A 27,616-nucleotide genomic window follows, 5' to 3' on the forward strand; every position below is an offset into this window, starting at 1 on the left:
ACTGCTGATCATCGGCAACGAAGGCTGAAATTTGCACGCCAGTACTGGAACCAGACGCCCACTGAGTGGCGACTGGTGACCTTTTCAGATGACTCTCGTTTCATGCTCCATCGTACAGATGGCTGTTAGCGTCTACGGGATGAAACGTCTGAAAGCAAACATCCTGCAACAATCGTCAAAGGCCGACCGCGGTGACCGAGCGGTTCTAGGCGCTTCAGTCCGGAACCACGCGACTGCTACGGTCGCAGGTTCGAATCCTGCCTCGGGCATGGATGTGTGTTATGTCCTTAGGTTATTTAGGTTTACGTAATTCCAAGTCTAGGGGACTGATGACCTCAGATGTTAAGTCCCTTAGTGCTTAGAGCCATTTGAACCAATCGTCAAAAAGATGCAAGCCGAAGGTCATTCCCTGGGTGACCTCGTCATTCTGGAAGGCACAATGGATCAACACAAGTAAGCATGTATCTTTGGGGACCATGTCCACCCCTACATGCAGTTTGGTTTTCCTCGGCAAGACGGCATCCAGCAACAGGACAGTGCAACGTGTCACACAGCTCGCAGTGTACGTGCGTGGTTCGAAGAGCACCAGGATGAGTTTATCACACCCCTCTACCCATCAAACTCCCCCCGATTTAAACCCAATCGAGAATCTGTGAGATCACCTCGATCGGGTTGTTCGCCCCATGGATCCTCAACCGAGAAACCCACCGCAGCTGGCCATTGCACTGCAGTCAGCATAGCTCCATACCCCTGTCGGAACATTCAAAAACCTTATGGAGTCTCTTCCTGTACGTCCGCGCTGCGAAATGTGGTTATTCGGGCTTCTGACACGCGGTCACGTTAATGTGACTGGAGAATGTAGATAGATGCAGCTTGAATTTTGAGAGCGATTCTTCTCACACATTTATCTAGAGGCAACCTGGTAAAAGATATAATCACAGGAACATCATATAAATATATCTTTTTAGCACTGATGAGATCCTTATGTGGCTAAGCATGTGTTTCTCGAACCATTTATACGAAGTTTCAGCGTTTCAGTTGGTCGAGACTTTCACCTCGTGTCCGTGTGTCCCCATGAAGGTGTTCTAGTCGAAGTATTGCTTACGGATGGGAATATTCAGTGCAAAGACAGGTATTGGTATGAAAGCCATCCGCCGCCATCTAAGACTCTTTCTGATCTCTGAACATACCTGGATAACACTATCGAATACCAAAGGAGCTCTTTAACCACCTTATATCTACCACACCCAATAGCTGTCAAGCATTGGTGGGTGCTAACGTAACCACATACATTATGCATACTACACAAAAAAGCCTGAAATTGTAGATGAGTATTACTCAAATCGTACGCCATGCAAAATTCGCATCGTATTTGAAGCTTATTTCATCCCTGTGGCTAATAAAAGAGAGTACTGATAAACAGAATGAAGGCAATAAATTTGACAATTTTTTTTAAATTTTATACATAGCTGCGCTTCAGCAACGGTCAATGTAGAAACTTAACAGAACTCGAAAATAATAGCCAAACCGTTGCAGAATTAAAGATTTACTAATCCTTTACCACGGTTTCAACAAATATAAATTGGTCTGCTTCGGAAGAGAAATGGATCTATTCAACAGATTGTTACAAAATACTTACAAATGTTGTACAAAGAAGGAACCATAATCGATAAAATTAAAAACGTTTTATAGAAAAGTGTATTCACTCGTAGAATCACATGTTAACAACAACGTATGTCTTGTACAGTGTGCATGTCGACCACAAGTATCAACAGTTAAAATGCGTAATTGAAGGTAGTAGCCCAACACTGTGGAGCTTTGTCGTAAAACATTTATATAAAACACGTGTGACATTGGATCGAGCAGACATTTTGCACGGCACGAACAAGGATAGTGACATGCGCCGACTGACGAAGATACCGAGCGAAGTGGCGCAGTGGTCATCACACAGGACTCACATTCGGGAGGACGACGGCTAACCCGCGTCTGACCATCGTGATTTAGGGTTTCCGTGGTTGCGCTAAATCGTTTCAGGCAAATGCCAGTTCCTTTGAAACGGCACGGCCGACTTCCTTCTCTATCCTTACTTAATCCTCCGGGACCGATAACCTCGCTGTTTGGTCCCGTCCCCCAAATCAACCAACCAACTGACTAAGTGGGGTGTGCCCCAGGGATCAGTGTTGGGGCCACTACTGTTCCTTATGTATATAAATGATATGCCCTCTAGTATTACGGGTAACTCTAAAATATTTCTGTTTGCTGATGACACTAGCTTGGTAGTAAAGGATGTTGTGTGCAACATTGGCTCAGTTTCAAATAGTGCAGTACATGACCTCAGTTCATGGCTTGTAGAAAATAAACTAACGTTAAATCACAGTAAGACTCAGTTTTTACAGTTTCTAACACACAATTCAACAAAACCTGACGTTTTAATTTTACAGAATATGATTACTGAAACTGAACCGTTCAAATTTTTAGGTGTTCAGATAGATAGTAAGCTGTCGTGGGAAGCCCACGTTCAGGATCTTGTTCAAAGACTTACAGGTAATACTGTCATTTTTAATATTCGAACGGTATCAGGAGTGAGTGATACTTCGACACGAAAATTAGTCTACTTTGCTTATTTTCATTCGCTTATGTCATATGGTATTATATTTTGGGGTAACTCTTCCCATACTACAAGGATATTTTTGGCTCAGAAACGGGCAGTTCGGGCAATAAGTGGTGTGAGTTCACGAACCTCTTGCCGACCTCTGTTCACGAGTCTGGGTATTTTGACATTGACCTCTCAATATGTATATTCCTTATTGTCGTTTCTTGTTACCAATATTAGTTTATTCCCAAGAATAAGCAGCTTTCACTCGGTTAATACTGGGCAGAAATCAAACCTGCATTTGGACTGGACTTCCTTAACTCTATTGCAAAAAGGTGTGCAGTATACTGCTGCATCCATTTTCAATAAACTGCCACTCGCACTCATAAATCTTAGCAGTAATCCACGCGCTTTCGAATCGAAACTGAAGAGTTTCCTCATGGGTCACTCCTATTCTGTCGAGGAGTTCCTTGAAAAATTAAGCTGATTCTTATTGTATTGCTGATAGCGTTTACTTAAACTTATGGACTGACTTTTTTCAGGTTCATGAACATTTATTTTTATTTGTTATTACTTTTATGTTGTAATTTCATGTACTGACACGTTCCATGACCTTGGAGATATGCTCCTCAATTTGGTCCTACGGAACTTGACATGTAAATAAAATAAAATAAGAGATAAGCAGACACTATCAATAGGCAAACAATGGTAAGTGGCGCATAATGCGCATAGGCGCACTGAGCAGCAAATGCCCGTCGCGTGACTCAGTTGAGTAATTGACCGTTGAATACTCACTGTAGTGGCAGACGCCGAGCCGAGAGGACGCGCAGCAGAGCAGCAGCAGCACTTCTGTGATAAACTGTAAATTAATTTAGTCTTTGTTTTTTGTTCACGTGCTTCTGCAAAGACGTGAACTGTACGTCTGTATTTTACTGCCTAGACTAGTGGTTAGAAAATTAATCGTAGTTTTTGTTTTTGCGTAAATCTTGTGAATATCCTTGTGTAGGGCTGCTTCCTAGTGTAAATTTTCCAAGTAGAGAAATTTATTTCTGTTTAATAGCTTGCGGTCTCAGGGTTTAGTGAGAAATCTGCACACCAACTTTTAGTATTACTTTATTCTTCTTTGGTATATTTTCAAACTCAGTAGCGCCATTTGAGACTTTATATCTATTTTATACACAGTACGATATCGCTAGTGATAGTGCTTGTGAGCGGACACAAGGAGAGTTGGCTGCTGTCCGTAAACATCTGGACGCTGCGTTGGCTACCGTCGACAAGTTTCTAGCTAATGCTCAAAGTTGCGGTCACATCGGGGCGCCAGTGACGAGACCTGCGACACTTTCAGTGTTACTGGAACCCCTGGTTGCCCGGACGTCACTGCGGCTTCCGATATGCAACATCTGACCGGTCCGTCCTCACTCCTGAGTGGGTGGCAGTGGTGGGTTTGCCTATCACTGGGGTGGAAGGCGAAAGAGAGAGCAGGCCGTGCGGATGGCTCCCTATGTCTTAGCAACAGGTACGAGGTGCTTCGTAGTGTTGATGGTAACTCTGAGCCAGCACGGGATGCCTCTCCTGTTGGGTCAGCGGCCGATTTTCCTGCCCAGTGCGGACCAGTACAGAGGGTGGGCATGCTAGTCATTGGGAGCTCCAATGTTAGCCGGGTGATGGAGCCCCTCAGGGAGATAGCACGCAAGGCGAGAAAGAATTCCAGTGTACATTCGGTATTTTTGCCGGAGGTCTCATCCGTGGTGTAGAGGAGGCCCTGCCGGCGGCTGTCGAGCGCACTGGGTGCAACCGGCTGCATGTAGTGGCACATGTCGGCACGAATGTCGCCTGCCGCTTAGGTTCTGAGGCCATCCTCGTCTCCTTTCGGCGGCTGGCTGATTTGGTGAAGGCAACTAGCAATGCACGCGAGGTGCAGGCTAAGCTGTCTAGCATCGTACCCAGGGTTGATCGCGGCCCTCTGGTTTGGAGCAGAGTGGAAGGTCTACACCAGAGGCTCAGACGGCTCTGCGACGGTAACCGGATGCGAATTTCTCGACCTCCGCTGTCGGGTGCAGAATTGTAGGGTTCCTCATAATAGGTCAGGCGTGCACTACACGCAGGAAGCGGCTGCTGGAGTAGCGGAGTACGTGTGGCGAGCACATGGGGCTTTTTTTAGGTTAGAAGACCCCACCCCTGAGAGCAAACACGATTTACGTGTTAATTCAGCCGCAGCGACCTCAGAGAATCTTGGTCCTCGCAGACCAGAGATAGAAGAGATTAATACGATTTTAGTAAACTGCAGGAGCATCCAAGGAAAGGTTCCAGAATTAGTATCACTTATTGAAGATTATAATGCACAGACTGTATTAGGAACAGAACGCTGGTTGAAGGCAGAAGTCATATGCCCGCATGGTAGCTCAAAATGGTTCAAATGGCTCTGAGCACTATGGGACTTAACAGCTGTGGTCATCAGTCCCCTAGAACTTAGAACTACTTAAACCTAACTAACCTAAGGACATCACACACATCCATGCCCGAGGCAGGATTCGAACCTGCGACCGTAGCAGTCGCGCGATTCCTGACTGAGCGCCTAGAACCGCTAGACCACCGCGGCCGGCCCGCATGGTAGCACTCTACTGGTCGACGCCGTAGCCAAAGTCTTGCTTCATCAACAACATTCTCATCATCCACGTACTGCTTCCCGCGGAATGCATCCTTCATTCGGCCAAACAGATGGAACTCGGAAGCTGCGAGATTCTGGTTGAAGGCTGAAAGAGGAAAAACAGTCCAATAAAGTTCTGCGAGCTCCTCTCTGGTGCGCACACTTGTGTGAGGCCTTGCGTTGCCATGAAGAAGGAGAAGGTCGTTTCTATTTTTGTGGCTACGAACACGGTCAAGTCGCTTCTTCAGTTTCCCGAGGGTGTGTGCGGCATGGCCGCGCGGGGTAGCCGAGCGGTCTTAGGCGCCTTGTCACGGTTCGCGTGGCTTCCCCCGTCGGAGGTTCGAGTCCTCCCTCTGGCATGGGTGTGCGTGTTGTCCTTAGCTTAAGTTAGTTTAAGTTAGATTAAATAGTGTGTAAGCTTAGGGACCGATGACGTCTGCAGTTTGGACCTACAGGATGTTACCACAAATTTCCAAAAATTTTGTGCGCCCGGGCGGCACGTGGGAGATCGGACAAGTTTCTGCCACCTTGTAGCGACTGTGACAGCTCTCTTCTTCGAAAGCACCTCCGTTGCAGACGCCATTTTGAAGGCTACGTATTGCGCCGCCACTGATCCGAAGTTTATGAAACTACAGGGACTGAAACGGGAATATTCCACAATGTCTCACAACAAATTCCGCATTTTTTCAACCAAAAATGGCCGTGAAAAAAAGTGTTGCATTACTTACGAACGCCCTCATAAATATTCGCTCTTTCCTGGTTTAAGAGTGGTCTCTTAATCACAGCAGACGTGTGAGTAACTTTATAGATTTTCAGGATCATTGTGATGAGAGAATCACAACCCAGATAGCTGAATACATGGACTTGTTCCAGTACGCTATTCTCGATTATGATTTTCTAGAAAGGCGATAAATTTAATCTTCTTTTGGGGTACAGTTATTGTTTGTCATCTTATGTAAGAACCACACAGTTCTGTGTAGGTGGTCTTCTGTATTCGCCAATACCATCTAATCATTTTCAAAAAGGAGTTAAATTATACATCTCCTTTTGCAGTTTATTAACAATGTATTTATACTCGTACAAGGTGGCCAGAAAAAATCTGGAAAAGCTTGTAAGGGTGTTACAGGATAGGTTGTGTTGAGAAATAATCGTTATGAAAACATTTCGGTACGTTGCGCCGTTTCTCCGAGTTAATTTGCCTTTGTTTCAGGTTCCATCGTTACTGCCGTCGTATGTCCAATTCTTGCACCGCTCTCTCGGTGCCTGATGGGTTGCTTGAATTTGTGCGCGCCAATGCCTGATTGGCTAACTTCAGTGCTAATTAACTACCAAGAGGCGCAACCTATGGATTTTTTAAAGTTATTTCTCATCACCACCTACCGCGAACATCCATTTAAGTTTTTAGACTGTTTCTGCCCACCGTGTATATATGTAAAATAGTGTGTTTCCTTGTGTAAATCTTCTCGTACCTTGTGTTCCTCCTTCTCGATCGTTATGTGTCATATCTTACATAAATGAAATTTTTAAAAAATCAACTGCACGCAGTTCGGATCGTGTTTAGCTAGTATGTGAGACGCGTGCCTGCTGGCAGGTTCTTCGGGTTCGGTGGTCCAGCGAAGAAGAAATCTTCGACGTGCAACCCTCCGAACGTGGCGCTGCTGCAGCAGCAGATGGCGGCGGCGGCCGGCGGGGGCGGCGGAGGCGGCAGCGTGGGCGGCGGCGGGGGTGGGGTGTCGCTGGGGCGGCGGCGCGGCAGCGAGCGCAGCCTGTCCGGCTCGGTGCACGAGCTGGTGGCCGCCGGCGTGCGCGAGCCGCCCCCGCGCGTGCCGCACTCACACAGCCAGTCCAACCTCAGCGACATCCCCTACAGGTACCATCACTGCAGTCCTCTCCACCCCACATGCTTCTACCGCATCGCTAGCGATGTCTGAGATTGTTCATGTATACCGTGTTATTGTCAGAAAGCATCAGTGAGCACATTTTTAACTAAAATTTTTTAAATATAAATTTGAGAAATGTTTTATAAAGGTGAGAATGCAGCTTTTCTCGGCGAATTCCGATTATGAAGTCTTTTCGGGTTATCAGCCGAGTAAAGCTGTCGTCCTGCGGCAACGTTTCGACAAGTTTCCTATTCGTCATCTTCTGTCTGTCTTCTCATGAAGATGACGAGTAGGAAACTCGTCGAAGATTTCATTATATTATGAATGTTTCCTGGAGAGTATTTTAATCGTGCACTGTAAGGTTTTTGATCTTCAGATGGCCTGATTATACGAGGGATATTCGGAAAGTAAGTTCCTGTCGGTCAAGAAATGGAAACCACTGTGAAAATCTAATAAAGCTTTGCACATATGTGTTTGACAGTGTCTCTAGTATCCCTGTCGGCTGCATCACTTCGCTCTTTTCAGTTCTGAGCGCATGGTGATCACATAAAGATGTGTAGAAAATAGTGTCTCCCGCCAAGTACGAGGTCCTGGTGAGAGATTTCGCCTGCTGTTATGCAGCCCACATTATAGAACTGTCATACGGTTCCTACTTCGTGACAATTCTCGGTTGCAATCTGCAGGGGCAATGAAAATGCTCCTGCAGCGTTTTCGATGGGAAGTGTTTGACCACCCGCACTACAGCCGGTAATTAGCTCCCTCTGTGTTTCATCTGTGTTCACATTAACTATTGGCTATGAAGACAACATTTTCGAACAGACAACCAGCTGTAGATGAGCGTAGAGAATTGGCCAGAAGCACAGGCGGCTGCCTTCTATGGCGAGGGTATTGGAAAGTTGATATAACGGTGCGACAAATGTTCTAGTTGGACCGGCGACTACGTAGAGAAGAAGTTGGGAGGTGGAACCAACTGTCGCAAATAAAATATTTCTGATTTTCAATGTAGTTTCCACTTCGCGACTGATCGGAACTTACTTTCTGGACAAGCCTTGCACATAGTACCGAAACCCGTCGTCATTTGAAAAATAACGGTGTGACTGTAGACTAAAGCAAATATTTCTCAACTGTCTTGGTTGCTGTTCCAATATCTGTTATTGGTGTTGCTGTTGTTATTGCATTCGCTGTTGTTGTTGTTGATGCTGTTGTTGTTGTTTCAGTCTCCAGTGTGGAGACTGGATTGATGCGACTGCAACCTGTGCCAGTCTTTTCATCTCCAAATAACTACTGCAACCTACATCCATTTGGCCCTGCTAACTGTGCTCATCCCTTGGGCTCCCTCTACAATTTTTGATCCCCAGCGCTCCCCTCCATTACCAAACTGACTATTTCTTCACGCCCCGTCATGTGAGCAATCAAACAAGTTCTGTCATAAGTTTCTTTCTTCTCCAACTCGATTCAACGACACCTTCACATTATTTACTCAGTCTACCCACCTGATCTTCTGCATTTTTATGTAACTCTACATGTCGAACGCTCCTGTTCTCTTCTCGCCTGAACTGTTTGTCATCCACATTTTACTCCCATGCAAAGCTACACCTCAGGCAAGTACCTACAGAAACGACTACCTAACACTTAAATTTATGTTGTATATTAACAAATTCTTTTTTTCAGTGGTAATTTTGGTGCTATAGCCAGTCTGCATTTTACATCCTCCCTGTTCTGGACATCATCAGTTATTTTGCTGTCCAAGTAGCAAAACTAATTTACTGCTTTTACTATCTCATTTCCTAATCTAATGTCTTCAGCTTCACCTGATTTAATCTGACTACATTACTCTTGTTTTATTTATGTTGATGTATATCTTATAACCTCTTTTGAATACACGACCGATTTCATGCAACTGTTCTTCCAAGTCCTTTGCTATCTCTCGCAGAATTATAATGTCATTGGCAAATCTCATAGTTTTTATTTCTTCTCCCTGAATTTTAGTTACATCTTCAAATTTCTTCTTCATTTTCTTTGCTGCTTACTCCCTTCTGAACTACTGCTTCCCTTTCACGTCTTTCGACTCGTACAACTGAACTCTGGTTTCTGTATAAGTTGTAAACAACACTTCTACCTACAGAATTTCAAAGTCTCTATTCCAATGAACATACTCGAAAGTTCTCTCTAAATATACAATTTTAATAAGTTATGGTCTTGCATTGTCCCCAGAATATTTGAGAGGACTCTGTGCCGCACTATAACAATAAAATGTATTTCAGTCAGTACTCTTACAATTTGTTTAATGGGTGTAGTGGTTCATTATCAGCAGTCGTATATGAAATATGATACAGTAAAGTATGAGTACAACGACATTGGATTAACAGATTAAACAAACACCCAACGACACAAAATAAAATTTTAAAGTGATATCATAAACACTTAACTCGAAAATTCTCTTACATTTTTGGACTGTCTAAAAAGAACGGAGGCTACACAATTATTCGCCAAGACGACGGCGACTGTTCGTGATGGCTCTCACAGATGCTAAGGAGAAGAGAAATGGAGAAAAGTCCAGTCTCGTAGTCTTCGTAAAACCAAGAAAGTGGTGACAACTGCTTGTACGTCATTCTCACGGCGACGAACTTGGAATAAAAGACCGTAAGATTTCCACATAGGTAGTAATCGCTTACCGAGAAGCGCCGCCACTACGCATAGGGTAGTATTATTATCTTATTTCCGTCTCTGCAAATTTTTGCTGCAGATTCTAATTCATATGTGCGACAAGATTCTTTGAAACTGGATCACGAGTTTCACTTTCATTCCCACGTGGTGATAGAGTTGTCTCGTCTCACAATACTTGTTCTCATATAGTATGCCTTAATAGTACCGTGTTTGGTTGAGATTGATGCAAGATTTTTATATTTATTCGTTACTTTTGTTGTGTTCCTCAGTACAGTTAGCCAGCATCATTCTTCATGCATATTTTCACAGTTCGTATGGCCACAAATTTACACGCTTATTCACTTCTGCCCCCTCTCCCTCCACACCACACATACTCAGCGTAGACCTTCAGTTCAGTACTCTAAGATATGATAAGAATTGCTTACCGATACGCCATGCACGTCACCGCGTGAAGAGCTACAGAGGCAAAACATTGTACTATTTGGTACTGTATATGTCTGACAAATCGCATGCACATCAGCACTAACAAACATTACTCTCCTTAAAGTCGGAAATGAGTTGAATTTTTTGATCACTAAGCATCATTCCCGATTTGATATAATCAACATCCTCGAAACATCAGCTCCGCCCCAAAAGGCACCTGATTCGCGTCCTACACCCAGGAGGATTGCTGGCCAACCCCGCAATTTGAAGAACCCTAAATATCCCCGTGAAAATGTTATAACATCCAACCCTTTCAGCCAATGTGCCTTAGAGGCAGAATTCAGTCGTTTCCACTGGTCGTTTCCTGTTCCTGCTAATATCACTCTTAGGGAAAGTGCTCCCTCCCACCAAGACTTCTTGTAAGTTTATTTCCAACAGTTGATCGGAAACACCTGCTTACGTGGGATAGTCACAGAGAAGTGGTTCTTACCAACTATTCTTAAGGCAGTACTATGCAATTCTAAAAAAAACTTGAAAAAGTCATCTTCAAAGATTAGAAGATTTTGGAGCGATATTAATAACAAAAGATTAGAGGTTACTGTAAATAAGCAGCATTGTCACCAGCAGCCGGGTGCGTAATGTAAAAGTCTTATAGTTGAGAAATCACTGGTTCAAATCTCACTATTAGCAATTTTTAATATTTTTATATGAAAACCATATATTTTTGCAAATGGAAGTATTAATTAATAAATATTGTGTCATTTTTTAATAAATCAACACATTTTTAATTTCAGTATAAATCACATTAAAATGGAAGTATTCACGACAAACTGAAATTTGGTACAAAAATGAGGAACATCAATCAGTAATAACGTACTTTTTATTTCTAAAGACAGAATAGTACCGTTGATGTATTTGTTTCATTGAACAGTAAGACATTTCGCATGCTTGTATCAAATTTTAATTTTATTTTACATGAACAATAATTAAAATAAAATGTGTTCTTTTAAGCATGGGAACAAGATTTCCTATGCATTCCTTTTTATGCACTTATCTAACAGCGACTGTGTTAATAATCTAGAAGTGTTTTGCACTTAACAGTCCTCAGAAATTATTTAATTTTCGAATGCATATTTTTCCAGGTTTTTGTATACACTGAAGCGCCAAAGAAACTGGTATAGGCATGTGTATTCAAACACAGGGATATGTAAACAGGGAGAATACGGTGCTGCCATCGGCAAGTCCTATATAACAAAAAAAACTGTCTGGCGCAGTCGTTTAGTCGGTTACTGCTGCTACAGTGGCAGGTTATCAAGATTTGTTTGAACGTGGTGCCATAGACAGAGCATGAACAATGGAACACAGCACGTCCGAGATAGCGATGAAGTGGGGATTTTCCCGTACGACCATTTCACGAGTATACCATGAATATCAGAAATCCGTAAAACATCAAATCTCAGACATAGCTGCCGCCGGAAAATATCCTGCAAGTACGGGACCAACGACTACTAAAGAGAATCGTTCAACGTCACAGAAGAGCAACCCTTCCGCAAATTACTGGAGATTTCAGTGCTGGATCATCAATAAGTGTCAGCGTGCGAACCATTCAACGAAACATCATCGATGCGGGCTTTCGGAGCTGAAGGTCCACTCGTGTACCCTTGGTGACTGCACGGCACAAAGCTTTACACCTCTCCTAGGCGCCTCAATACCGACACTGAACTTTTGATGACTGGATACTTGTTGGATGGTCGGACGAATCTCGTTTCAAATTGTATCCAGCGGATGGACGTGTTCGGCTATGGAGACAACTTCATCAATTCATGGACCCTGCACGTCAGCTGGGAACTGTTCAAGCTGGTGATGGCTCTGTAACGGTGTGGAGCGTGTGCAGTTGGAGTCATATGGGACCCCTCATCCGCGTAGATACGACTCTGACAGGTGACACGTACGTAAGCATCCTGTCTGATCTCCTGCATCCATTCATGTCCGTTAAGCATTCAGACGGACTTGGGCAACTCCAACAGGACATGCGACACCCCACAAGTCCCGAATTGCTACAGATCTGTCCCAGGAACACCCTTCTGAGTTTAAACACTTCCGCGGGCCACCAAACTCCAGAGACTTGAACATTATTGAGAATATCTGGAATACCTTGTAAGAAGCAGTTCCTCCCGTACTCTTACCGATTTATGGACAGCTCTGCAGGATTCATGGTGTCAGTTCCCTCTAGCACTACTTCAGACATTAGTCGAGTCCATGCCACGTCGTGCTACGGCACTTCTGCGTGCTCGCGGGAGCCCTACACGATATTAGGCAGGTGAACCAGTTTCTTTGGCTCTTCGGTGTATAATTGCATCTTACTGCTGTAGGAAATTGATTCAGTGCACTGACTTGAAAAATACCTGCCCATCAGCTCCAGGATGTACTATGCCACCTATCGTTGGATACACGAGTATTTAATAGCGCCCTTAATAGCCAGGGCAAGAGAGATATGTTGCGATGGCGATATGGTTTTTAATCTCCCTATACCACTTACTGCTGTCAGTACCTGAAAATCCTTATAGTTAACTCAGTTTCTTGTTACGATGCTGGCGAACACACACATATGGTTCCAGTGTCTTGTCAAATATTAAACTATAATTTGAAAACACACTTCCGAACTTGTGGTCCGACACTGCAAGCGCTTGCCACAGTCTCTTAAGGAATATCATAATACGATGCTCTTGCTGGGGAATCGTTCGCCAGTACCCTATAATGGTATTCGAGTGGTGCAGGTTATGTATCGGAACCAGGTTATACCCTCTCTCATTCTTACAGTTCCAAAATTAGAGAAAAACGCAATCATAACTCTGCATAAACTAACATACACAGTTGTCAAACTATGTGTCCCTTGGAAACCCATGAAAACGGATCGTAACTCCCGTGATAGAACGAATGGCTAACAAGTAACTCTTTGAGCGCGAGCACGCAAAAGGCCAATGATGCTTACGGCATTCGACGCTCCACATGCTGCCTATCGTGCAACCACAATATTGGCTACTAATGTCAACTGTGGTCGAAACTGGAGGTATCCAATAGTGAGTACAGCATGAGGCTACGGAGCGTACTCGAACTGCATATTCGACGAGTGACTCACAACAGTACTACAGTGGTTGTGATGATTTAAAGCAGAACAATGGTAACGATAAACAAAGCAAACATTGCATTATATCTATAACAAGAGTTTCTGAAGTTGATATGTCGTCAGAAACGAAGCCAAGGGATTTCGTAAGTGAGAAACAAGATGAAATATTAGCGTTTCTGAAAGATGACTCAGTGGAATGTGTGGTGTCATACACGATCGACTGTGCGGATAATGAACATGAATTATACAATGATGAAGACATGTGCTTAATAAGTGAAAGTGATATTGAAACGTGTGTCCAGCCATGTAGTTTATCATCCTTGTCGGACAGGGAGCCACAAATCCAATCTCCTGTGAAACGTAGTAACGAACAATCGTTGTCCAAGGAGCAGTACTAAACATAATCACTTACATGAAAGATCGTCTGCAGCATAGTAAAAAAGCAGTTACGAACAGATTTCGGATAAGTCTGCAGCGATATGACCATGCAGCGAACAAGAAAACCTACGGATATTCAAGGGAGGACAAGACGCACTTGTTACAAAAATCAGTGTCATAGCGTTTCAAGGATGCTCGAAACAGTTTACAGAATGTGCACGATAGTGACGTACTACGTTACGCACATTACGATAATTTCAAGGGAAGCCATAGGTAGTTACGTAACTTCAAACAGTGCTACAGAATTGGAGGAAATGAGATAAGGAAATTCCAAACAAAGTGGCAACGCCTATACACTGAAAACTGTGGAATCGGCCAGAAAATTTGTAGATAAGATAAACAAACTCATCGCATCGTTCAGTAAGGAATCTGTTTTCGACACCGAACAATCGGGATTTGAAAAACAAATTTGAGGTACCAAGAAAGTTGTATCGAGATCAGCTAACATCAGTGCCTTAAGGCATTCGTATATATTTATGCCGACTTAATCTGGATGGTAAACTGGCTGGAAAGCTATTTATTGTGCTGTGAGAAGTTGGAGGAGCTCTGCTACCAACGATTCTTACTTGTGTACGTGATCTCGCAGGGGCAGTAAGCATATTTACGACATAGCAAGCAAATGTGGTAAAATGGACGTAAGAGAACTACAGCTATGGTATGAGCACTGTTTTTGGCCAATAACCGCTCAAAATAACTTGCTTTTCCTTGATTTATGGTTTTCATATAAAAATTGTACTCTTTTAGAGCAATTCTTGAATGTATATTCGTTCCACCGTTACAACTACAAGAAAATGCGTATTTTCCTCACCAGATATGTTTCGCTTTATTGAAGTAAAGCATCATCAGTGGTCTACAATTAAAGACATTTACAATTTGATTTGTTTTTAAGAGCGAAACACAGTTCGTTAACAACGTGTCGGTTTTGGCTGACGCTGACTTCTGCTTGGTTTTTCGCCTACATCAGGCGTCTGCTTGCACGTATTTCTTGTCTTTCATCATTAGACAGTGATACTTGCCGTCTAACTTGTCGTTCCTCTACAGAACTATGCATCTCTCACGTTTTACACAGCACACCGCGTAAGAAATGTATAGTTCTGCAGAGCAAAGAAAAATTAGACTTCAAGTATCAGCGTCTAATGAAGGAAGACACCAAAGACGTGCTAGCAGACGGCATTTCCTGATGTAAGCGAGAAACCAATCAGGAATCACGGTAAGTAGTAACCAACACATTGTTACCGAACTGTTTTTCGATCTTAAAAACAAATCAAATAATAAGTATCTTTAATTACAGACCACTAATGATGCTTTACCTCTGATGAAGGAAACACCCATTTTCTTGTTGCTGTAAAGTCGTAATGAAAATACCCTCAGGAACTGTACAGCAAGTACGGATGATATGACCACACAAATGAAAAACTTCTTTAGAGCAAATTATCACTCCTGAAAAGTATGTGACAGTGCATCTCATACCAATGAGCAATTCAGCCTAGGCATGTTTGTTTTTCCGCATCTATGAAACATATTATCGCACTATCTGCAACAACGCCTTAATGGATACGCAGTTTCACGATAAGCTCCCATCACCTCTCATCACGCCGTTTCACCAGTATGATTCTACACTCCTGGAAATTGAAATAAGAACACCGTGAATTCATTGTCCCAGGAAGGGGAAACTTTATTGACACATTCCTGGGGTCAGATACATCACATGATCACACTGACAGAACCACAGGCACATAGACACAGGCAACAGAGCATGCACAATGTCGGCACTAGTACAGTGTATATCCACCTTTCGCAGCAATGCAGGCTGCTATTCTCCCATGGAGACGATCGTAGAGATGCTGGATGTAGTCCTGTGGAACGGCTTGCCATGCCATTTCCACCTGGCGCCTCAGTTGGACCAGCGTTCGTGCTGGACGTGCAGACCGCGTGAGACGACGCTTCATCCAGTCCCAAACATGCTCAATGGGGGACAGATCCGGAGATCTTGCTGGCCAGGGTAGTTGACTTACACCTTCTAGAGCACGTTGGGTGGCACGGGATACATGCGGACGTGCATTGTCCTGTTGGAACAGCAAGTTCCCTTGCCGGTCTAGGAATGGTAGAACGATGGGTTCGATGACGGTTTGGATGTACCGTGCACTATTCAGTGTCCCCTCGACAATCACCAGTGGTGTACGGCCAGTGTAGGAGATCGCTCCCCACACCATGATGCCGGGTGTTGGCCCTGTGTGCCTCGGTCGTATGCAGTCCTGATTGTGGCGCTCACCTGCACGGCGCAAAACACGCATACGCCCATCATTGGCACCAAGGCAGAAGCGACTCTCATCGCTGAAGACGACACGTCTCCATTCGTCCCTCCATTCACGCCTGTCGCGACACCACTGGAGGCGGGCTGCACGATGTTGGGGCGTGAGCGGAAGACGGCCTAACGGTGTGCGGGACCGTAGCCCAGCTTCATGGAGACGGTTGCGAATGGTCCTCGCCGATACCCCAGGAGCAACAGTGTCCCTAATTTGCTGGGAAGTGGCGGTGCGGTCCCCTACGGCACTGCGTAGGATCCTACGGTCTTGGCGTGCATCCGTGCGTCGCTGCGGTCCGGTCCCAGGTCGACGGGCACGTGCACCTTCCGCCGACCACTGGCGACAACATCGATGTACTGTGGAGACCTCACGCCCCACGTGTTGAGCAATTCGGCGGTACGTCCACCCGGCCTCCCGCATGCCCACTATACGCCCTCGCTCAAAGTCCGTCAACTGCACATACGGTTCACGTCCACGCTGTCGCGGCATGCTACCAGTGTTAAAGACTGCGCTGGAGCTCCGTATGCCACGGCAAACTGGCTGACACTGACGGCGGCGGTGCACTAATGCTGCGCAGCTAGCGCCATTCGACGGCCAACACCGCGGTTCCTGGTGTGTCCGCTGTGCCGTGCGTGTGATCATTGCTTGTACAGCCCTCTCGCAGTGTCCGGAGCAAGTATGGTGGGTCTGACACACCGGTGTCAATGTGTTCTTTTTTCCATTTCCAGGAGTGTATATGCATCTTTAAGGGTGGATACCTAGCTGAACGTCCTGCCACGGTTTGCAGCTCCCACGAAGTTCGCCTTTCTTCTTGACGGTGCGAACCTTCATGATCACTGTGGAGCGCCATTTCGGTGTTAATGGTGCAAGTCAATCGTTTGTTTTGAACATTTCTTGGATGTCGACGATGTCCATTTTGTGAAGTTTAATATACACATTTGCTCTCTGTACGTCCCGGACAGTCATTTTTGTCAGTCTCCTGGTGCACATGGTGATTGATAAGCAGCTAATATTTTTTTCTGTCATAAGTGTTGAAACAACACTTTAAAATGAGCCTTACTAAAGATTGAACTTGCAACCTCGCACTCAAGGGGTTCCTTCTAAGTATAATCTATATCGTCTACAACTTTGCTTGAGTAGTTTGTAGCAGTTTCGCACATCTCGTATCGTCTCAAAACTTTATATCTGGTATTCAATCTGTATAACTTTTGAAAATGCTTGCCGGTAATCAGCCAGCAATAGTATGGTACTAGATTCGCATTTGGAAGGACGGTGGCACAAGTTCGTGCCCTATCACGCAAATATAAGTTTCCCGTGGCTTCCTTAAAGCACTTCTTTGGAAAGAAACGACCGATTTCATCCACCATCCTTTTCTCGGTCCGAGTTTGTTCCTCCTCTCTGATCTAGGCATCGATGGGACTTAAACCCCACACTTCCTTCATTTACCGATCATCCTCCAAACGTCTGAAACCCCAGAAAACGTACAGACTTATGAGCGTTGCAAGAGGTTTGTTGGTTGACGACGGATCGTGTCCCGTAAACACTCGATAATCTTCGGTTACAACGGCAGTCTTGTATGGATTAGGTGATATATGTAGGATCATCGTATAGGAATCTGAATTTCCGCTTCTATTGCACTGCGCTGCTTTCAGGTAACATATAATTTACTGTGTACTACTATAAGGCTGATCCGGTGCAGGGTGCGTAGTTCGAGTTGCAGGTAGTCTATCTAATTGCTCCCAGGAACTATAAAAATGTGATTTTCAGTATTTCATATACTTATTAACTGAACTTAAAAATGTAAAATGCAGTTATAATATATTCATTCAGGGGTATAATCGTCTCTTACAATTTTAAGACACTTAAATACTTCAGTTAGAAACTGTGTATATGCCTTGAGGCGCGCGCCATTTACCCATCCAGTATTTGAGAATGAGAACACTTAATGAGTTGCGACAAACTTTACATAAAATTTCAATTGTTTATAAACTTTTTTCCTCCCTTGCCTGCTTAGTGTCAAATGTTTAACATATTAATTTATCAATAAAGTAATGAAAAGTTTTAAGCTGTTTCATACATGAAGTTGGATTCTTTAAAGAATAATGCGTGGGGAGGGGGAAGAGCGTTCGTAATGTGACGTATCCTTATAGTGTCAATATATCGTATCTTTAGTAGTTTTCTGGTAGAACTGATGTTGTAGCTGGTGCAGATAGCTATACACAGTTTCCCAAGATCAAAAAACAAACCTGTTCATCCGTGAGTTCAGTGATAGCGACCCGCCCCCGCAAATGCATTTACTTAGAAACTACCCTTGAATGAGATGGGGAGGCAGGTAGAGAGGAAGTGAAAGACACTCTTCAGGCGGTATAATCTGGTCCTCGAATGAGGACAGGAAGGGTTACATCTGTTAGATGCGCAACACACAACTGTATGGTGAACGCCGGATACATTTTCCATTTCCTCAGCTAAACCGCAGCAGATGCAAATTCAGTTCGAGGAGATGCAGCAGGTTCTATTAACTCTGATGAATCCATATGGGTGGAATCAACCCTACTCAGAAATCAGACTGCCCGATGGACGAAACTGGAGAAACAACTTTAAAAGAAAACTGGGGCAATACTTTTATCACTGCAATAATTCATTCACTCATTTATTCATTCACTCATTTCCAAAAAGACTGTCCTGTTTTTCTTTTTTTATTAATACTCTAGATGTCGACTAGTCGGTGACATTAATACCCCTCCATTATTTCATAAATACTTATTTTAGGTGTAATGACAATCGACTCTTCTGTTTTCGATCTCTCGTCCCATAAAGTATGATTGTAACCTTCCAATATGTTATTCCACGTACACTGTCATTGAACGCAACAAAAGTCTAATGCAAAATACCAGGACAAAGGAACATTGGTGATGAATCAAGCTAAACTATAAAAAGCTGCGTTACGAATTCTGGTATTGGAAATACACCATATGAAAAAGGATGAAGAAATAGTGGCAAAAAAATGAATAGGGGTTATATGATTTTTTCAGTTCCAATAAACTTAGCGATAATCAGAAATGTCTTGGATAGCCGTCATGGAACATAGCAGATTTGTGTAACTCATTTGACAAAGCATAATCATTACAGGGCAACATGACAACAAATATAGAGCTGTGTATCATCCTCTGCCGAATATAAAAACAGTTGTAATTTTCATATACTAACCAAGTTCTACTAAAAGGGAGAGAAGGAAACATAGCAGGTGAATATGGATTGGGGCTAAGAAACGAAAGAGGAAGCCGTCTGGTAGAATTTTGCACAGAGCATAACTTAATCATAGCTAACACTTGGTTCAAGAATAATGAAAGAAGGTTGTATACATGGAAGAATCCTGGAGATGCTAGAAGGTGTCAGATAGATTATATAATGGTAAGGCAGAGATTTAGGAACCAAGTTTTAAATTGTAAGACATTTCCAGGGGCAGATGTGGACTCTGACCACAATCTATTGGTTATGAACTGTAGATTAAAACTGAAGAAACTGCAAAAAGGTGGGAATTTAAGGAGATGGGACGTGGATAAACTGACTAAACCAGGGGTTGTACAGAGTTTCAGGGAGAGCATAAGTGAACAATTGACAGGAATAGGGGAAAGAAGTACAGTAGAAGAAGAATGGGTAGCTCTGAGGGATGAAGTAGTGAAGGCAGCAGAGGATCAAGTAGGTAAAAATACGAGAGCTAGTAGAAATCCTTGGGTAACAGAAGAAATATTGAATTTAATTGATGAAAGAAGAAAATATAAAAATGCAGTAAATGAAGCAGGCAAAAAGGAATACAAACGTCTGAAAAATGAGATCGACAGGAAGTTTAAAGTGACTAAGCAGGGATGGCTAGAGGACAAATGTAAGGATGTAGAGGCTTATCTCATTAGTGGTAAGATAGATACCGCCTACAGAAAATTTAAAGGGTCCTTTGGAGAAAAGAGAACCACTTGTATGAATATCAATAGCTCAGATGGAAACCCAGTTCTAAGCAAAGAAGGGAAAGCTGAAAGGTGGAAGGAGTATGTAGAGGGTCTATACAAGGGCGATGTACTTGAGGACAATATTATGGAAATGGAAGAGGATGTAGATGAAGATGAAATGGGAGATACGATACTGCGTGAAGTGTTTGACAGAGCACTGAAAGACCCGAGTCGAAACAAGGCCCCGGGAGTAGACAACATCTGACAACATCTGGTGAGCAAGATGTGTGAGACAGGCGAAATACCCTCAGACTTCAAGAAGAATATAATAATTCCAATCCCAAAGAAATCAAGTGTTGACAGATGTGAAAATTACCGAACTATCAGTTTAATAAGTCACAGCTGCAAAATACTAACACGAATTCTTTACAGACGAATGGAAAAACTAGTAGAAGCCGACGTCGGGGAAGATCAGTTTGGATTCCGTAGAAATGTTGGAACACTTGAAGCAATACTGACCCTACGACTTATCTTAGAAGAAAGATTAAGGAAAGGCAAACCTACATTTCTAGCATTGGAAGACTTAGAGAAAGCTTTTGACATTGTTGACTGGAATACTCTCTTTCAAATTCTAAAGGTGGCAGGGACAAAATACAGGGAGCGAAAGGCTATTTACAATTTGTACAGAAACCAGATAGCAGTTATAAGAGTCGAGGGGCATGAAAGGAAAGCAGTGGTTGGGAAGGGAGTGAGACAGGGTTGGAGTATCTCCCCGATGTTATTCAATCTGTATATTGAGCAAGCAGTAAAGGAAACAAAAGAAAAATTCGGAGTAGATATTAAAATCCATGGAGAAGAAATAAAAACTTTGAGGTTCACCGATGACTTTGTAATTCTCTCAGAGACAGCAAAGGACTTGGAAGAGCAGTTCATCGGAATGGACAGTGTCTTGAAAGGAGGATATAAGATGAACGTCAACGAAAGCAAAACCAGGATAATGGAATGTAGTTGAATTAAGTCGGGTGATGCTGAGGGGATTAGATTAAGAAATGAGACACTTAAAGTACTAAAGGAGTTTTGCTATTTGGGGAGCAAAATAACTGATGATGGTCGAAGTAGTGAAGATATAAAATGTAGATTGGCAATGGCAAAGAAGGCGTTTCTGAAGAAGAGAAATTCGTTAACATCGAGTATAGATTGTCAGGAAGTTATTTCTGAAAGTATTTGTATGAAGTGTATGGAAGTGAAACATGGACGATAAATAGTTTGGACAAGAAGAGAATAGAAGCTTTCGAAATGTGGTGCTACAGAAGAATACTGCAGATTAGATGGGTAGATCACATAACTAATGATGAACTATTGAATAGAATTGGGGAGAAGAGGAGTTTGTGGAAAACTTGACAAAAAGAAGGGACCGATTAGTAGGACATCTTCTGAAGCATCAAGGGATCACAAATTTAGCATTGGAGGGCAGCGTGGAGGGTAAAAATCGTAGAGGGAGACCAAGAGATGAATACACTAAGCAGATTCAGAAGGATGTAGGTTGCACTAAGTACTGGGAGATGAAGAAGCTTGCACAGGATAGGGTAACATGGAGAGCTGCATCAAACCAGTCGCAGGACTGAAGACCATAACAACAACAACAACCAAGTTCTCTTGTATTCATAAGGCACAGGGATTGTAACATAACGCTAGTGTTTATAACTAAATTAGAATCAATTTATAAAAGAGTTCTTCCAGTAATAGGTAGTGCAAAGGGCTTGCAATAGACATATGAACACAATTAAAAATTGTAATGAAATACAAACCAATAATATTACACAAAATATTAATAGTATGGGTATTCGCAATCATCGGAACAGATGCATCGTTGCATGTCAACAAAACTGTAATAATGATGTGTAAAACTGAACTCTGTACTTAATTGCAGTCTAACCTCCAGAAACGCTCATATGAAATAAAAAAAGAAAATGTTCTCGTAAACCACTTGTAAAACTTTGTGCTGTGCGTTTGTGAACTTCAGGGAAAGACGAGCGCTACTAAAAGTAGACTAATTGTTTTGTAGCTTCCAATGTATTTCATGTTAAGCTTTGTTTCGTCACTCACTCTTCAGTACACAAGTGACAAACTAAAAGTGATTTCCTAGAGGTAGCTATACTCCAGTGGTTTACCTTTGTCTCACTATAGAATGTTACTTCATGATTTACGTTATTCACTTGATAAATATATTCGCTTTAGGATGCTTAAATACAATTCAGTGTCAGAAAAATGACACGAGTTTTCAAATCATTATTGTGGCAAACGTTACTTTATTGTCTCACCTATAACACATGTGAACAACAAGTCGCACTTTTTAAAATCGAATGTCGCTATTTCTCATCATTTCTCTTGTAACAAAGTAGTCTCTTAAGATTTCTTGCGTTACAGCACCAACCTTACTGTGAAAAGAATGAGGGACGGCAGGGGTGACCTTACGATACTCATATTATCCGTCTTACTTTTATTTAATGATAATGGTAATAATCATTGAAACATTAATGAAATCAAAACTGTCTTATTATATTATTAATTTTAAGAATTTCAATTGATATATCGATAGCAGCCACATTTATAATAAAAGTATTGTTAATGTTGTACTCAAGTACGATATATTTTTTTTTCAGAAAATTAAATCTGTTGGTTTCTATTAGTGTCTCCAATTGTTGTTACATTTTGTGCAAGAAGTTACGTATTCCATATTTCCTGCTATATACGTAATAACCCACTGACTTTTTAGTGATGGTTTGTTTTCGAAACCATATTTCTATATTTTCAATCAGACTTTCAGGTGTTCTTGAGACAACTGAAGAACTCATAATAATACTGAAATCTGCTTTAGTTCAAGAGACATAAAAAGTTCCGTCATTCTGTTGGGCATCGGACATCTGTATATCACTTCCAACATGTAATTGGTAAGTGTGAAGGCTACCAGTAACACTTCAGATGTCGTTGAGGACTGCTCGTTAGGTCTGCTGATACAATAAATTCCACTGATGAATAGTTTTATGGCAGTTTGTTGGGTGTATGAGGATTTTGGATCCCTGTAAATTGGACAGTGATGTAAAAAATAAATCAGTCATCAGATCATTACATTTTGACAAATTTAACGTTATGTATACAAGAACAGATACTCAAAATTTATAACCAAATTACAGACATCATGCAACGACGCTCTGGTATACCAGGTACATTTTTATTACAGCTTAAGGAAATGTTTCATTAAGCAGCTGCGTAAAAGTCCAGTGTACGAATATAACAGACTCCATCGAGGACTTCCGCGCTATTACTAGAATTTTAGAATACAGGCGCGCAACTTTAGCATTTGTGATAGTCCTGAGAAACAGATCGATTCTCGTAATATAAGTTCTTCCCACTACACACTCCCCATTCTCCCAAAACAAAAAAAAAAACGATTGGCTTCATATCCATTGACGAAGACGGCCATGGAACATGTCGGCCTAACAGGGTGTGCAAAATGTGCAAATGGTTCGTCACGTTGAAACAACAGAAACTTATGAATTGTCAGAAGAAGCACATGTCCCGGGACATCCTGCAAGGTACATTCAAGGAAAACTACGCGAGATCCAGTCACAAAGGCATCTATACACCCAGCACATAAGCTTTCAGTAGATGAATATTGATAGTTCAACACACAAGTTCTTGCGGATTTAATCCTGCTAGATACGGTTGTTTCGGTTTTTCGATCGCTGTATACAATGTAGAATCAAAAAAAGTGGGAAGTAAGAAGCAAAGTTCGCTCTTTTTCCGTCCGCCTGCATAGCTGAGTGATCACCTGTTTGACTACTGCCCGGTTGAACTGCGTTCTTTTCCCGCTACTTCGAAGGCGCTTCCTTCGGCAGGAAGACTGAAATAGGATGCACTCAGCCACTTGAGGAAAACTGAAGGGCCTTCTGAGTAACAAGTGGCAGCTATCGTTTTGAAAAGGCAACAGCCAGGAGATACGTACGTTAGCCACATGCCATTCCATGTCACTGTCGCTGACACCGTTTGCAGAAATAGGGTAAAATGCAAAATGTGTCCTATGAACTGATCCCTTCTTTCAGTCAAGTTGAGCCACAAATTTCTTTTTTCCCACAATTCTATAATTTCAATCAGTACCTCCTCAATATTTACTCAGTCTGCCCATATCAACTTCAGTATTCATCTGTAGCAGCACATTGCTTCTATTCTCGTGTTATCTGAACTGTTTATCTTCCACTTTTCACTTCCTTAAAAGCTGCATTCCCGACAGATACCTTCAGGAACTACCTCGTGACACTTAAATTTTTATTAGATGTTGACAGATTTCTCTTTTTCAAAAATGCCTATTGTCCTACAGCCAGTCCGCATTTTACTTCCTCTCTAAGTAGGACATTATCAGTTATTTTGCTGCCCAAGTAACAAGACTCATCTATTACTTTTAGCAGCTCGTTCCCTAAAACGATTCTCTTAGCTTTGCAAGATTTAATTCGACCGCTACGGTCGCAGGTTCGAATCCTACCTCGGGCATGGATGTGTGTGATGTCCTTTTTTTTTGTTAGGTTTAAGTAGTTCTAAGTTCTAGGGGACTGATGACCTCAGACGTTAAGTCCCGTAGTGCTCAGAGCCATTTGAACTATTTAATTCGACTGTATCCCATTACCCCCTGTCTTACTATTGTTGACGCTCATCTTATAACTTCTTTAGAAGAGACTATCCATTCCACTCAGCTCTCTTCCAAGTGTTTTGCCATATCTGAGAGAATTACAATGTCACAGAGAAACCTTAATATTTTGCCTTTTCACCTTAATTCAGTTTCAAAATTTCTCTTTAGTTTTATTTACTTCTTGCCAACTGCACAAACTGAAAAACGAAGGAGAGAGGTTATCACTCAGGCTACCACTCAACTACGGCTCCCCTTTCATGCCCCTCGACTCTTAGAACCACAGCCTGTTTACTGAAAAAGTTATGTATAATGTTCCGCTACCTATATTTTCCTTCAGAATTTCAAAGAATATATTTCAGTCAACATTATCAAAAGCTTTCTCAAAATCTAGAAATGTTATATACTCGTAATTTGGTTTCCTAGTCTTGAGTCTACTTTAGTGATAGGTTGTGGGCTCAATACTTTTTCACGGGTTCGCGAACATCTCCGGTACCTGAAGTCGCCTTCTACCATGCTTCCTATTCTTCCACAAATAATTCGTGCTAATATTTTCAGCCATGTATTTTTAACTGATGATTCGATAACATTCACATTTCTCAGCACCAGCCTTCTGTACCATTGCAGTTACTACATTCTGCTTCATGTCTGAAGGTATTACGTCTGTTTCATATATCTTGCACACCTAGTTCAATGGTTTTGACATAGCTCCCGAGGATCTCAATGACTCTAAGGAATGTCACCTAGAAGTACCTTGCTTCGACTTATCTCTTACAGTGCTCTGTCTACCAGTCGTACTCCAGCTGAAATAGAAGTAAACAGTTTTTCACCATCGCCTATTTCCAATTGCAGTTTTACTGTTCAAAACTGGTTCAAATGGCTCTGAGCACTATAGGACTTAACAACTGAGGTCATCAGTCCCCTAGAACTTAGAACTACTTAAACCTAACTAACCTAAGGACATCACGCACATCCATGCCCGAGGCAGGATTCTAACCTGAAACCGTAGCTGTCGCGCGGTTCCAGACTGAAGCGCCTAGAACCGAGTTTTACCGTAAACGAGGGCATGCTAACGAGTAGGGCCTCCAAATTTCTTATGTAAAAACTCTTAAAGGTTTTTTTAAACAATAGTATTAACCTTCTACGTCTTTATTCTTCGTGTCTACATATTTTCAGCTCTCTACCGCTACAGAGCTCCGAATTGTAGCATGTAACATGGTGGTTTGTAACGTAAATATGTCGCTGTGTTAGAAAAAGCGTGCTGTAGCCAGGTTTTGAATTCAAAGAGCTCGTCCAGACCTGGAGCACTCTCTCCTTCAATATGACAACATCAGACCACACAAAAGCGCCGCGACATCTGCAGCAATCCGACGCTTTGGGCTCTCTGTCATCGATCGTCCTCCATACAGTCGCGACTTGGTCCTATCCGATTTTCATCTGTTTCCAAAACTTAAAAAACATCTTTGCCGGTAGAAGTGATGCTGTGGCTCCGTCAACAAAGTCAGATATTCTACAGCGACGATAGCAACAATCAGATCTTTCGTTGGGAGAAATTTGTTCGTCGCTAGGATGACTATGTTCAGAAATAAATACGTAGATATAAAGAATAAACACGTGGAATATTAATAAATGTTGTTTTATTTAGAAAGCCTTAAGAGTTTTCATATAAAAAGTTCGGAGACATTACTTTTCATACGTTAAGCTCGATGCTAGAAGCCGTTCATAGAATCGTTATGACGCTCATCGCTTCATCCCACAAAATGATGCAGGAGTTGTTACTTTTTCGTGCCTAAAAACCATGCATCACATTTTGAAACTGCAGATAGTGCTCAGCAGTAGAGGGATGAGGCCTCCAGATGAAGAGTAACGGAAATACTGAACTTTATCCTATGACTACAATATCAGCGAGTCACAGTTGTAATCAGCCAACTCATAAAAATACCAGGGCGTCACAAGTAGTAGGGCTATGAAGTGGAATGATCACATAGGCGTAGTCGTCGGTAAAGAATGTGGCACATTTCAGTTTGTTAGTAGAACAGTAGACATATGTTATTGGTCTACAAAGGATACCGCTGATACAACATTCGTGGGATCCATCCTATTACATAGCTCATATGTGTTGGACCCGTACCAAATAGTACTAACGGGGGATATTGAATGCATACGGAGACGGGCAGGACGAATGACCACTAATTTGTTCGGTCCATGGGACAGTGTCATGAAGATGCTAAAGAAACTAAACTGACAGACGTTTGAAGATAGGTGCAAATTATACCGAGAAAACCAATTTACAAAGGTCCAAGAACCAGATGTAGCTGATGAATTTAGGAATGTACCACGACGCCCTACGTATAGTTCCCGTATGGATCACGAATATAAGATTAGGCTAATTATTACAACGCGCATAGAGGCGTTTAAACAATAATTCCCCCCTCGCTCCATACCTGAATGGAGCGGGAAGAAACAGCAATAACGATGCAAACAGAAGTGCTCTCTACTATGCACTTCGCAGTACGTTGCAGAGCATGGCTGTAGATGGAGAACAGCTCGCGTGATGAGTCGGTCCGCAGTGAATGCGCAAATATCTGATGAAATGTAGAAATGGGGAGTGTACGAAGATGGGATATTCAAAAAACACACCGTTCTAAGATACTGTCGACGCACATCGTACGTATCAAATACCATGAAGTCGCTAGTACCAGCACACGAGTATTATTTATCAAATATCCTCGTAACTGAACTACATGTTTGCATTTTATTTCTGTTTTAAAAAATACTAGTAATTCAAGACGTGTACCACATCGGCGACTACCTACGGCGCTAGGTATGACTCCCTCAAACCTCCGTTTCTATTTTATGTGCGTGACTCACAAAGATAGTCGGCATAGTGGCTGTCACAAGTAGAGGAAT

At 42.5% G+C, this 27,616-nt stretch overlaps 1 protein-coding gene across 1 annotated transcript in view; it reads left to right on the top strand.

Annotated features, from left to right (window-relative positions):
• Positions 1-27,616, top strand: part of LOC126171413 (regulator of G-protein signaling 11) — a 189,723-nt gene that overhangs the window by 133,486 nt on the left and 28,621 nt on the right. Inside the window, exon 12 of the mRNA XM_049920801.1 lies at positions 6,949-7,110. Coding sequence (XP_049776758.1) covers positions 6,949-7,110 — 162 coding nt within the window. The remainder of the gene's footprint in view (positions 1-6,948; positions 7,111-27,616) is intronic.

The sequence above is a fragment of the Schistocerca cancellata genome, chromosome 1 (assembly GCF_023864275.1).
Source record: "Schistocerca cancellata isolate TAMUIC-IGC-003103 chromosome 1, iqSchCanc2.1, whole genome shotgun sequence".
Lineage (NCBI taxonomy): Eukaryota > Metazoa > Arthropoda > Insecta > Orthoptera > Acrididae > Schistocerca > Schistocerca cancellata.